The 13958-nt window shown below is 38.0% G+C and overlaps 1 protein-coding gene across 1 annotated transcript in view; it reads right to left on the bottom strand.

The window, feature by feature from the left end:
- Positions 1-586: 586 nt before the first annotated feature.
- Positions 587-13958, bottom strand: part of ITIH5 (inter-alpha-trypsin inhibitor heavy chain 5) — a 243668-nt gene continuing 230296 nt past the window's right edge. Inside the window, exons 12-14 of the mRNA XM_053716429.1 lie at positions 13121-13237; positions 11472-11849; positions 587-3427 (exon numbers count right to left, since the gene is read on the bottom strand). Coding sequence (XP_053572404.1) covers positions 3141-3427; positions 11472-11849; positions 13121-13237 — 782 coding nt within the window. The 3' untranslated portion in view covers positions 587-3140. The remainder of the gene's footprint in view (positions 3428-11471; positions 11850-13120; positions 13238-13958) is intronic.

The following is a 13958-nucleotide window of genomic DNA, read 5'->3' on the forward strand; positions in this document are numbered from 1 at the left end:
ACAGCCTGTAACACTATGGCATATATATATACCATGGAGAAGGATATCTTTTATAAATTAAACAACTCCGACCTATTTGAACTGCTTTGGTCAGACTGGAAGGAACAAAATGATACTGACTGGAAGCCTAACACAACCTCTAGTGATTCCTAATTTGGGACCTTGCCCCTGCAGACGATATCGACTTATACAAACTGACCTAGTGTAAGCGCTAAACACCCTCCCTTCCTCCCTGCTCCCCTATACCCCTCTCTACTTCCCCCAACCTCTATGTTCTATCCTGAATATATACTTCTGTGAGCCTAAGAGAGAAAGTAAACCCTCTCCTCAAACCCAAGTCACTTTCAAACCCTTCTACTGGAAATTTTGGGGGCTATCCTTGAGCCCTTCAAGTGAGGCCTTATAGATGGCCCTAACAGCTTGATCAACCTCTCTTTGTTACTTACACCTTGTTAGCATGAGGGACAGGTCGGACACTAGATCATGACGTGCAGAAGTCACCACGGCCTACCAAATAATTTTGTTGTTTATTGTATGCCTTATGGGTTTTGAGTAACCTAATTTTGTTCATATATACGTGCTACTGTTCTGTTATCGGAAACGTTTATTCAGATTTTGTATTGAAATCTTATAATCTTTAATAAAATATTTAAAATAAAAAAAAAAATATCAGACATATAAACATAAATGTAATCCATATTTTATAAAATAGATTACCAAGGGACATCCCAGTCAAGATTAAACTTTCATGATTCTGATAAATTCTGATAAAACAATAAAAAAAATAAATCCAATTTACTTCTGTTATCAAATTTTCCTATTTCTCTTAGTATCCATTATTGAAATGTATCTCCTGTCCATAAGAGCATACAGCTGTAGGCTTGGAAGTGTGCTTACAGTCATGGCCTAAAAATATTGGCACCCATGAATTTCTGTCAGATAATGCACCACTTCTCCCAGAAAATTGTTGCGATTACAAATGTTTATGCATTCTTGTGTTCATTTCTTCTGTTTGTATTGGTATGACACAAAAAAGTGGAGAAAAAAAAGCCATATCTGGCATATTCCACACAAAGCTCCAAAAATAGACTAGACAAAATTATTGGCACCCTCAATTTAATATTTGGTAGCACACCCCTTAGAAAAAATAACTGAAATCAATCGCTTCCTGTAACCATCAATGAGTTTCTTACACCTCTCTACTGAAATTTTGGACCACTCTTCTTTTGCCAACTGCTCCAGGTCTTTCAGATTCCCAACTGCTGTTTTGAGATCTCTCCACAGGTGCTCTATGGGATTGAGATCTGGATTCATTGCTGGCCAGTTCAGTACTCTCCAGTTCAGTACTCTACACTTTGTCTTAAAACATTTTTGGGTGCTTTTTGATGTGTGCTTTGGGTCATCGTCCTGCTGTAAGACCCATGACCTCTGACGGAGACCCGCCTTTCTGACACTGGGCCCTACATTGCACCACAGAATTATTTGGTAGTCTTCAGATTTCATAATGCCATGCACACAGTCAAGACATCAAGTGCCTGAAGCAGCAAAGCAACCCCAAAACCTTAGTGAACTTCTACCATGTTTGACTGTAGGGACTGTATTATTTAAAAGCCTCATTTCTTTTTCTGAAAACAGTAGAATGATGGGCTTTACCAAAAAGCTGTAATTTTGTTTTGTCTGTGCACAGCACATTCTTCCAAAAGGATTTTGGCTTCCTTGGGTAAGTTTTGGCAAACTCTAATCTGGCTTTTTTATGTTTCTGTGTCATCAGTGGGGTCCTCCTGGGTCTCCTACCACAGCTTCCCTTTTCTTTCAGATGGCAAAGTATAGTGGGAGCTGACATATTGGTACCCTGTGCCTGAAGGTCATCTTGAATTTGTCTGAAAGTTGATCAAAGTTCCTCATACACAATTCAAAAAATCTTTGATCAATTTTTCTCTTTCGTCCACGTCCAGGGAGATTAGCTACAGTGCCATGGGCTGTAAACTTCTTGACAATGCTGCCCACAGTGGACATAGGAACATTAAGATCTCTGGAGATGGACTTGTAACCTTGAGATTGTCCATGCTTTTCGACAATTTTTGTACTCAAATTAGGGTTGCCACCCGTCCCTTAAAATACAGAACACTTATAAGTTACACATGCTGCAGGGTGTGCAGGGAGGAATATGAATAGTGCTGTCCAGAGACACAATACATGTTCCTCCCTGCACACCCTGCAGCATGTGTAACTCATAAGTGTCCAGGAAAACATGGCTGAGGTGGCAACCCTAACTCAAATCCTCACATGATTCTTTGCTGCTCTTTCTCTTCTCCATGCTCAGCGTGGCACACAGAGACACACAACAGAAAGGGTGAGTACATTTTTCACTATTTTAACTGGTTACTGGTGTGATTTCTATATTGTCAGCACCTGTTAATTGATACAGGTGAGTTTAATTACAAATTACAGGAGCATCACAATCTTGTAATGCAATTATATCTTAAAATTTTGAGAAGGTGCCAATAATTTTGTCCAGTCCATTTTTGGAGTTTTGTGTGGTATGTGTCAGATTTGGCTTTTTTTCCTCCACTTTTTTTGTGTCATACCAATACAAACAAAATAAATAAACATGAGAATGCCTAAACATTTGTAATTGCAGCAATTTTCTGGGCAAAGAGGTACATTATCTGACAGAAATGCAGGGGTGCCAATATTTTTGGCCTTGACTGTATGTCTTGAACACTCTATGGTATGTGTTTGTAACCATTATACACATAGGGCCCAAGCCACAAGAGATATGCATGCTCATGAGCATATCTTAGTTTGCTCTCATTGAGCTGTTTAAAAAAAATGGATACCAAGAGAAAGAGGTAAAATGGAAGTTTTTATAAAACTGTACACTCTGAATTATGAAAGATAATACTGAACTTCCATATATCTTTAAATTGTATTACCCCTAAATGTTATAGGTACATTCAGTGCACTGTGATTAAAAGCCTCATTCTATTAAAAAACACACTCATAAAAAGTCATCTCCTCTGAGAGTATGTCTCAGTATTTCTCAGGATAAGTCCAAAGTTCACTTCCATCCTTTGTCAGCATGGAAAGTGGAATGCACTTTAGTAAGGAATGTCTGTACTGCACAGTGTGCTGTAAGGTTACACTTCATTAGTTATCAAATCATTTCCACAGTCAAATGGATGAGACACTAGATAGTCCTGGTATATTCCGTCTATTAGTTTGGCTGCATTATTCTTTGCAAACCAACAGTCAACCTGATGCAGACCATTGTAAATCTTCCTCTGTTTCCTAATTACTGGGACAACACGGTTCCTCACTCGTAGCATGTTGATGACACTCTCAGCATTGCCTGGGAGGGCAGTAGAGTTGGGACTGATGCTGATTGGTACTTGGGTGACCTTTACGTCATTGTAGAGGAACTGACCTAGAGAAAATGAGAAAAAAAAGCAAAACATGTAGGAATGTTTCTGTTTGCATAATTAGAACAAACAAGTAAACTTGTGGCCCTAGCGTCTCATATTCCTCCAAGTGGGGCGTTTAATGGTTTATAGAGGGATCATGTATCCCAAATCCTTGTTACAATATTCTCAACCATCAATAGACCTTTTATTACTTGTTTAGTGGTCTGCCCAGCTCACCGAGGGGCTGCTGCTTATTAATACTGCTTAGTCCTGCCATGACTAGAAACATCAGTGACCTGAAGTCTCAGAACAGCAGGGGAATGTTAGGGCATGTAGTAAATAAAAACTGGTAGAATGCAAACTTTTCTCATTATAGAGATCATCAGGTTTATGCTCCAAGCCATGACAGCTTCAAAATCAAGTTAGAAGTACAGTAAACATTGGATACAACAATCCCCCTGCCATACACTTACCCCTAATAAGCTGTCTGAAGGCAAATACACTTCAAAACTCTTCCGCCTAGATTACGAGTCTTGCGTTAGCCTTAAAAAGCAGCGTTGAGAGGTCCCAACGCTGCTTTCTAACGCCCGCTGGTTTTAAGAGTCTTGCAGGTACAGGTGTACCGCTCACTTTATTTCCGCGACTCGAGCATACCGCAAATCCACTTACGTAAATTGCGTATCCTATCTTTTCAATGGGATTTTCCTAACGCCGGTATTACGAGTCTTGGAAAAAGTGAGCAGTACAGCCTCTCCTGTCAAGACTCCTACCGCATTTAAAAGTCAGTAGTTAAGAGTTTTATGGGCTAACGCCGTAACATAAAACTCTTAACTAAAGTATTAAAAAGTACCCTAACACCCATAAACTACCTATTAACCCCTAAACCTAGCCCCCCCCCCACATTGCAAACACTTAAATAAAAAATTTTAACCCCTAATCTGCCAAACGGACATCGCCGCCACTTAATATATTAACTCCTAAACCGCCACACTCCCGCCTCGCAAACACTAGTTACATTTTATTAACCCCTAATCTGCAGTCCCTAACATCGCCGACACCTATCTACAATTATTAACCCCTAATCTGCCGCCCCCAACGTCGCCGCCACTATAATAAAGTTATTAACACCTAAGTCTAAGTATAACCCTAAACCTAATAGCCCCTAACTTAAATATAATTTAAATACATATAAATCAATTTATCATTAAACAAATTATTCCTTTTTAAACTAAATACTTACCTATAAAATAAAACCTAAGCTAGCTACAATATAACTAATAGTTACATTGTAGCTATCTTAGGGTTTATTTTTATTTTACAGGTTTGTATTTATTTTAACTAGGTACAATAGTTATTAAATAGTTATGAACTATTTAATAACTTCCTAGTTAAAATAAATACAAATATACCTGTAAAATAAATCCTAACCTATGCTACAATTACACCTAACACTACACTATAATTAAATAAATTACCTAAATTAACTACAATTAATTACAATTAAATTAAATAAACTAAAGTACGGAAAAAAACCCACTAAATTACAGAAAATAATAAAATAATTACAATTTTTTAAACTAATTACACCTAATCTAATCCCCCTAATAAAATAAAAAAGCCCCCCAAAATAAAAAAAATCCCTACCCTATACTAAATTAGAAATAGCCCTTAAAAGGGCTTTTTGCGGGGCATTGCCCCAAAGTAATCAGCTCTTTTACCTGTAAAAAAAAGTACAATACACCCCACCAACATTAAAACCCACCACCCCCACGCCCAACCCTACTCTTAAACCCATCCAATCCCCCCTTAATAAAACCTAACAGTACCCCCTGGAAGATCACCCTACCTTGAGACGTCTTCACCCAACCGGGCAGAAGTGGTCCTCCAGACGGCCAGAAGTCTTCATCCAGGCGGCATCTTCTATATTAAAGGGACAGTAAACCTTAAAAATAATGTTATATAATTCTGCACATAGTGCAGAATTATATAACATTATTTAAGTGCTATAGTTATAAATGCCTTTTTTCCCTTTTAATATGTTAAAAATATGGCGCTTTTACAGACCCGCTCTCTGCTCTCTGCTGAGCGGGTCTGTTATATTTAGTCAGCGCATCGGGCCAGCTGTATAGTCACAGCCCGGCCCGACCGCGCCATAAGACTAAGTGCAGCTCGCTCCTGTCACAGGGGCGAGCTGCACTTAGTGCTATGGCGCGGTCGGGCATTTATAACTATAGCACTTAAATAATGTTATATAATTCTGCACTATGTGCAGAATTATATAACATTATTTTTAAGGTTTACTGTCCCTTTAATCCATCCGGCGTGGAGCGGGTCCATCTTCAAGACATCCGACGCGGAGCATCCTCTTCATTTGTTGGTGATTGGAACAATGACGGGTCCTTTAAATGACGTCAGCCAAGATGGTGTCCCTTCAATTCCGATTGGCTGATAGAATTCTATCAGCCAATCGGAATTAAGGTAGAAAAAATCCTATTGGCTGAGCCAATCAGCCAATAGGATTGAGCTTGCATTCTATTGGCTGTTCCAATCAGCCAATAGTATGCAAGCTCAATCCTATTGGCTGTTCTAATCAGCCAATAGGATTGAACTTCAATCCTATTGGCTGATTGGATCAGCCAGGATTTTTTCTACCTTAATTCCGATTGGCTGATAGAATTCTATCAGCCAATCGGAATTGAAGGGACGCCATCTTGGATGACATCATTTAAAGGACCCTTCATTGTTCCAGTCACCATTGAACGAAGAGGATGCTCCATGTTGGATGTCTTGAAGATGGAGCCGCTCCGTACCGGATGGATGAAGATAGAAGATGCCGTCTGGATAAAGACTTCTGGCCATCTGGAGGACCTCTTTTGCCCAGATAGGATGAAGACTTTGGACCGTCTGGAGGACCACTTCTGCCCGGTTGGGTGAAGACGTCTCAAGGTAGGGTTATCTTCAAGGGGGTAGTGTTAGGTTTTATTAAGGGGGGATTGGGTGGGTTTTAGAGTAGGGTTGGGTGTGTGGGAGGTGTGTTTTAATGTTGGGGGATGTATTGTACTTTTTTTACAGGTAAAAGAGCTGATTACTTTGGGGCAATGCCCCGCAAAAAGTCATTTTAAGGGCTATTTGTAATTTAGTATAGGGGAGGGATTTTTTTTATTTTGGGGGGCTTTTTTATTTTATTAGGGGGATTAGATTAGGTGTAATTAGTATAAAAAAATTGTAATTATTTTATTATTTTCTGTAATTTAGTGGGGGGGGGTTTCGTACTTTAGTTTATTTAATTTAATTGTAATTAATTGTAGTTAATTAAGGTAATTTATTTAATTATAGTATAGTGTTAGGTGTAATTGTAGCTTAGGTTAGGTTTTATTTTACAGGTATATTTGTATTTATTTTAACTAGGAAGTTATTAAATAGTTAATAACTATTTAATAACTATTGTACCTAGTTAAAATAAATACAAAGTTGCCTGTAAAATAAAATTAAATCCTAAGCTAGCTACAATGTAACTATTAGTTATATTGTAGCTATTTTAGGGTTTATTTTATAGGTAAGTATTTAGTTTAAAAAAGGAATAATTTATTTAATGATAGGAATATTTATTCAGATGTATTTAAATTATATTTAAGTTAGGGGGGTGTTAGGTATAGACTTAGATTTAGGGGTTAATAACTTTATTATAGTGGCGGCGACGTTGGGGGCGGCAGATTAGGGGTTAATAATTGTAGGTAGGTGTCGGCGACATTGGGGGTAGCAGATTAGGGGTTAATAAATATAATGTAGGGTTCGGCGATGTTAGGGGCAGCAGATTAGGGGTTCATAAGTATAATGTAGGTGGCGGCGGTGTCCGCAGCGGCAGATTAGGGGTTAATAATATAAAGCAGGTGTCGGCGATGTCGGGGGCGGCGGATTAGGGGTTAATAAGTGTAAGATTAGGGGTGTTTAGACTCGGGGTTCATGTTAGGGTGTTAGGTGATTACGGCTTAATTGCCGAAACATGTCAGCAGACAGTCACTGGAGTGAAGCTATCTCCCTCCACTACACAGCTTGAGAATCCTGTATCCCTGGAGGGACAAAGATTTTTAATTGCAATAAAGAAACTTGAACTTACCACCGGCTGTTTGTGCACCTCATTTGTTTTTGCTGATTCTAGGGTGTTAGGTGTAGACATAAATGTGTTTCCCCGTAGGAATCAATGGGGCTGCGTTAGAAGCTGAACGCTGCTTTTTTGCAGGTGTTAGTTTTTTTTTCCGGCGGCTCTGCCCTATTGATTCCTATGGGGAAATCCTGCACAAGCACGTTTTGCCAGCTTACCGCTAGCGTAAGCATCGCTGGTATTGAGGTGAGATGTGGAGCTAAATTCTGCTCTACCCTTACATTTCTTTAAATTTCCCCTAGTCCCAAACCTTCCATCTGTTTATGCTATTTTTTTCTTATACAATGTGATCAGGTGGTACAGCCAATCAAAAGCCATACCAATGCATCATAAAGGCACAATATGCCTGCTAAACTGGGTTAGTAGCACAAAAAAGAGGCAACTAGCTTGGTAGGAACACTGGAAAACACTCATTGTAGTCTCTATGGTGTGGCCAGTACAGCCTCTGGTTGGCTGTTCTAGTTGATGACCTTGTATAAAAAATAAAATAATTTATGTTTACCTGATAAATTAATTTATTTCATGGTGGTAAGAGTCCACGAGCCAATACTACTGGGGGTTCCACTCCTGGCCACTAGGATGAGGCAAAGATTCCCAAAACTCCAGGAGCCATTTAAAACCCTCCCACCTCACTGGTAAACCAGTCTGACCTATAGCCAAGCAAGAAGAAAAAAAGGCAGGAAAGGACAAAATCAATAATAAAAGGAGCAGGAGAAAAAAGGAGGTGCACACTTAAACTGTCGCCAGAAAAATATAACATATAATTAAAAAGGCAAATAAATGGGTGGGTCTTGAAAACTCTCACCACTTTGAAAGATATGAATTTATCAGGTAAGCATAAATTAACCCTGCAAAACTAATACCCAAGCTGTGGAGTCCATGAGTAATGAGGGTGGGACAACATAATTTTTAATTATACAGTATATATCTTTTAAATCAAAACAGAAGCCTCATTCTAAAAAGCCCAGGAAAAATGAACTGACCAAGTGGAATTGGCTGTAAGATGTTTAGGAGGAGGCTAACCCACCTCCAAATAAAAGCTTATGAATTAAAGGCTTCAATTAAGAAGCCAACCAGACAGCTATTGACATCTGAGATCTGACCCCCTTCTAAAACCAGAAAAAAAGAACAAACTAGAGGATTGTATAGAATCCTAGAAAGCTATAAAAAGAATTGCAAAACCTTAACAACATCCAAAATATGAAAAAGCAACTCCATAGAATCTTCTGGATAAGGACAAAAAGAGCAACAAACTTATGAAAAAATTGTATAAAGGCAACAAAATAAAACTAGCTCCAAAACCGCCTTATCCTGATGGCAAACCAGATAAGAAGGTCAAAAGGAAAGAGCAGACAAAACAAAAATTCTTCTAACAGCAAAACACTGAAGTGTGCACTAACCTTCCCCAACGCGCTCAAAATAACTGACCCTTGCTACAAAAAATATAAAACATATTGAGCTTATAAAAAATAAGGTTCCTGCAGCCCAATTCCAATATATAATATAGTAGAGATAATAGAAACGGTGTTAATTTTAATTTTAACAAATATCAAACCCTTTCATAATGTAATATAATAGAAAAGTTTGACAGTACCCAGCACTCACATAACACTATATATAGTGACAATATGGAATGAAAACCGGATTGATGTCAAGAACTGGTTAGTCAAGATGTCTAATTGTGTTGACACCACTCTTTGAATATCTTTATTTGAAAAACGCAATTAGACTTTCTAAAACTATACATCGAGTGGAGCTATTCCCGCATTAATAGGGTATTTTCCTTCATGTGATACCTGAAAGACGATTCTCATTATATGAGTGTTGAAATGTGTGAGAAATTTTATTATTGGTAAAGAGTGCTGATTTTTTCAATATATGACACTTTTAGATTTAATTGGTGGATGGGATTACTCTCTCACCAAGGGGGAGTGACTAGCTTGATTGATCTTTGATCTAGGCTTGTATGACCGGAATTCCCAATCGAGTCAAGTAAATCATTTCAGGATGGAACGGTTACTAACATCACTCAATGCTCCTTACACCTATTAACAAGCTTTAAGTGAATAAAAATGTAGCGCATAACTAACATTATAGGAGAATGTCATATGCAACAGGTTACTGGCCTGACGTCTGCCTGATACGATCATGTGATGAATCTTAAACCAATTACGTCAAACCTTTTGTGATAGGCTGCTTCTAGAGGTGTGTGCTTAGAACCAATTCCTATTGGTCAATGACGATACAAATACCGGGCTTGTGTCTTTACTTTGGTTAGCCTCTGAGAAAGCCGTGCTAGCGGCGAAATGCGCATCAGGCGTTGTCTGTGGTAGCTTGCTAATTTGTGTATACCTGGGACCTTTCAAACCTAATATTGTTGAGGCAATTGCCTTCCTTACACAGCTATTTACAAACCGTCTCCTCTCCTGCTCTAGATACCAGTATTGCTCAGATTAGGTATTGTTGTTGGGGTCAATCCCCTTTTCAGATTAGTTTGAGAGCAATCCGTGTATTCTCTGAGCCTTGACAGTTACGGTTTATTTGAACCATTACCCAGGGAAGTAATTCTGCCTCTGAGTCTCACACACACAGTTCTGATCTCTTTTTAACCTAAGTTTTAATTGTATGTCCTACACACTTCTATGTTTTTACATTTGTTATACTTTACCATTTTTTATCTTAACAATAGTAAAAGTTACGTTTTAATAACCAGTTCTTGACATCAATCCGGTTTTCATTCCATATTGTTACTATATATAGTGTTATGTGAGTGCTGGGTACTGTCAAACTTTTCTCTCTCTTTTGTACCAATATATAATATATATGATAAAAAAATGCCTGTCACAATAGTCCCCTGGTTATGATGTACAACACTGAGAGTATTTATGCATAGCCAAAAATAAAAGTCAGTGCCCATATTAATAAAACGTTAAACTTACCTAAAAAGCCCCCACACTACAAATACTGCTTCCAGTAGATAGAAAATCCAGTGCAGTACATGTGACAGCAAAGGATCTTTGTATGTGGATTATAACAATGATCCAACAGGAGTATGCTAGGGACTGGTCCCTGAGACACTTGTGGCAGACCTGTGACTAACTTCCTCTGGGTGTAACTGTGCCACTTCCCCATACTTCATATGGTCTTCTAATCAGTCTGAGGACCCCTCTGACATAAGTATATCTGGAACACCTCTGTTCTTCACTTTCCTCCAGCAGAGGCAAAGACAAGACTGGTTTACCAGTGAGATAGAAGGGTTTTTAAGGTCTCTTGGAGTTTTGAGAATCGTTGCCTCCTATTAGTGGTCAGGAGTGGAATAACCAGGAGTAATGGTTTATGGGCTCTCACCACCTTTATGAAAGAAAATAGCAGAAGCAGATGTGCAGTCTGCAACTAGGTGAAATTTTTTAAAAAAAAGGATTTTTAAAGTTTGATGAGTTTCAAACAGATTGTCAGATGTAAGTGTATGGATGTGAGTGTGTGCCATATCTTATGTTTACTGTCACTTTAAGGTATCAATCTCCCTTTAAAAAGATTCAAAAGAAGATATTGGTACTTAAGCCTATTCTATTTATGTAACCATGAACCATTAAGCTTAACAAATTTGTTGGTTATGTTTTTTAGCTAGTCGACCATTCTATGAACACATCAATTTAGCATCATCTACACTATAAATGCGTTTGTAACGCGTCAGTTGTGCATGCAGTGGGGTGCGTGGCCAGGCAGAAGTGGGCATGAGATGACGTGGCCATGACTGGGCATGATGGGGCGGGGTTGTGGGCGGTTCGGGGCGTGGCCGGATGGGGGCACGGGTAGAACCGTGCAATAAAGAAAATGATCCGTGTACACGGGCTTCACCACTAGTTAAATATAAAAGTATATTATTGCCATAAAATGTGAATTACCTAACAGCCCATGAGAATTAGGAGATAATCCCTTGCTGTTGGAGATGTAGAATCCCAAGTGGTTTCTCTGGAATGGTGCTGGATTCTTGTAGTGGTGGACCAGAATTACAAAGCTGATGGTACCTTGGATGGTCACAGTGACATTGGATTTGGCAAAAACTGAGACAGTCAAGTCATCACTCTTCACTGTTGTGCTCTTGTCACATGACAGGATCAGCCTATCCTTGCTGTCCAGGATAACTTTTGAAGGAGTGATTTCAATATAAGATCGCTTTGGTTTGTTGACAATTATGGTGATACTTCTAAAGTAGGTCCTCTGCTTCTTGTGACCATTTGGTGGTGCTGGAGCTCCAATCAGCTGTCCATTTACTGTCACACCTTAAAAGAGGACATTAAAAAAAACAAATTATGTATTGGAAATGTTCACACTATAAAAGTTAAAGATTATTTTATAATGTGTTTTTATTCATTTTTTCTGTGAATAAATGATTACATGGTGCATATATTATAATTATAAAAAAAGAGTTTTGAGCTTATGTTCCAATAAGCAATTCTGTGTACCTTATTTATTGATTTTGTGAAATGTTGTGGCAAGTACAGTACAAAAGTCTGAGTAAGCTTTGGTTTTGATATTAATGTCAGTGGAGGTGGTAGGAGGGTGAAATAGTTCTCCTTGCCATAAACTGAGACTGGCAACATAATGTTTTTCAGCAATAGATTTGTGAGAGGGAATCAGAATTGCAAACATTTTTGCCTAAGGTACTAATATAGGGTTAAACAGCATTTAAAATGTTGTTTTTTGTTTTTGTCTTGAAACTTCTCCTGTAAAAGTATTCTGCAATGAGAAGTATGGACCGCCCCCAAGTTCCCCAATATCTTCTTACCAACACATTTAAATTATTTTTTAAATAATTCTTAGATTAATTTGCCATTGTAAATGTTAGCTTTAATTTGTTTACATACTAGCACTACATTGTACATTAAGCTGAGAATTTCTCAGTTCTCAAGTTAACATTTGACTTTCTAAAAATCTTTGAGGGACCTCACATTACTGATGAGACTTCTCCGAAAATCTACCTAGAGTGGAGAGCTTTAGATTATTAGGCACTTAGGGCCCGATGATCTAAACCTTGCAAGTTCAGACATGGTTTTTTATGCCAACCCTCACAGGGCAGCCCTGGTGGAATTATCAGAAAATAGGGGCAGTCCCTGCGAGTGGCGAGATGTCTCCAATTGAAAGTAATGGAGCTCACTGGAACGTTTGAGAGATATTTGTCGATAAAATTGTTTATTTATATAATACTGTAGATTCTCACTGATTCCTCTATGTTCCATTTATGTCCAGTTTTCTCAATAATTTACCTCAATAATCCAGTAATGTGCAGTCCTAAAAATAGGTGAAAACTCATCGATAGATGTAAATTCTACATATTGCCCCACGTATAGAGCAAGAAACTCCAACTGTATTCATGTTACAATAAAATATGTGCTTTGCTAACTTTGATATCTATAGGTCATGCCAATAAGGCTGATTTCAGTTTGAGTTTGAAAAGGGTACAAAGGGGAAATAGGGTGAGGTTTCTTGGCTTTTTGAAATCCATCCAAAAAATATATAATAGAGTTTGCCATATATGTAATAATATGCATACCTGAGTATCTGTGGTCAGACACCAGCCTCAGTATGTCCCCAGGTTCTCCATCTATGTTAAAGCAAACAGCCAACTTATTCAAAGGGAAATCAACCACAAAATGTGGGTCTCCATCCGCTAAAAGAATATGTAAACAAACAAAGGAAAAGTCAGCCCTCAAAACACAGCTGACGGATGTGTTCTGTACAAATCTAATAAATGTGCTTCCCTGTAAATATTATTTCTGTACACGTTTGTTTTTATAGATCCAAATATAGTCTTCTGTATGTCATCTGAGCTGCCTCCCGCTGGTTAATGTTCAACAAACGGAAAAATGTTACTTGGTTGTATTATGAAAACTAGATGTCAAGTTGGCAGCTGTTCAGTCTACGGTATCTCACAAAAAATGTCAAAACACAGTGATAGCAGCTTTAAAATGGTATCAGAGGTGATTTGTTTGCACTGGAATCTAACTCCTGTTCATAGAGATAGGTGACTACATTTTCCTAAAGAGAGACCTAGAAAAAATAATACGCTATAATGGAATTAGTATTTTGTTTTCCTATGCTTATCTGTAAAGTATTTTGCTTGCACCCATAGCTTTTAATATATATTTTTTCCAACAGTCTCTTACCCTCCTTTTAGCTAATATTCTCTGACATTACATGACAAATAACTTACGTTTGCTGTAATAATATTTACAGAAATGGCACTTTAAATGGAGCATATATTAAAATAAATTAAATTGTCATAAATTGTTATTTGTAGTAATAAAACTTTGCAGCGTATTTTAATATTAAGCTTTTCTTGTATTTATCCCTAAATATTATTATATTTTTTCTCCTGAGTACTTCATGAT

The sequence above is a fragment of the Bombina bombina genome, chromosome 6 (assembly GCF_027579735.1).
Source record: "Bombina bombina isolate aBomBom1 chromosome 6, aBomBom1.pri, whole genome shotgun sequence".
Taxonomy (NCBI): domain Eukaryota; kingdom Metazoa; phylum Chordata; class Amphibia; order Anura; family Bombinatoridae; genus Bombina; species Bombina bombina.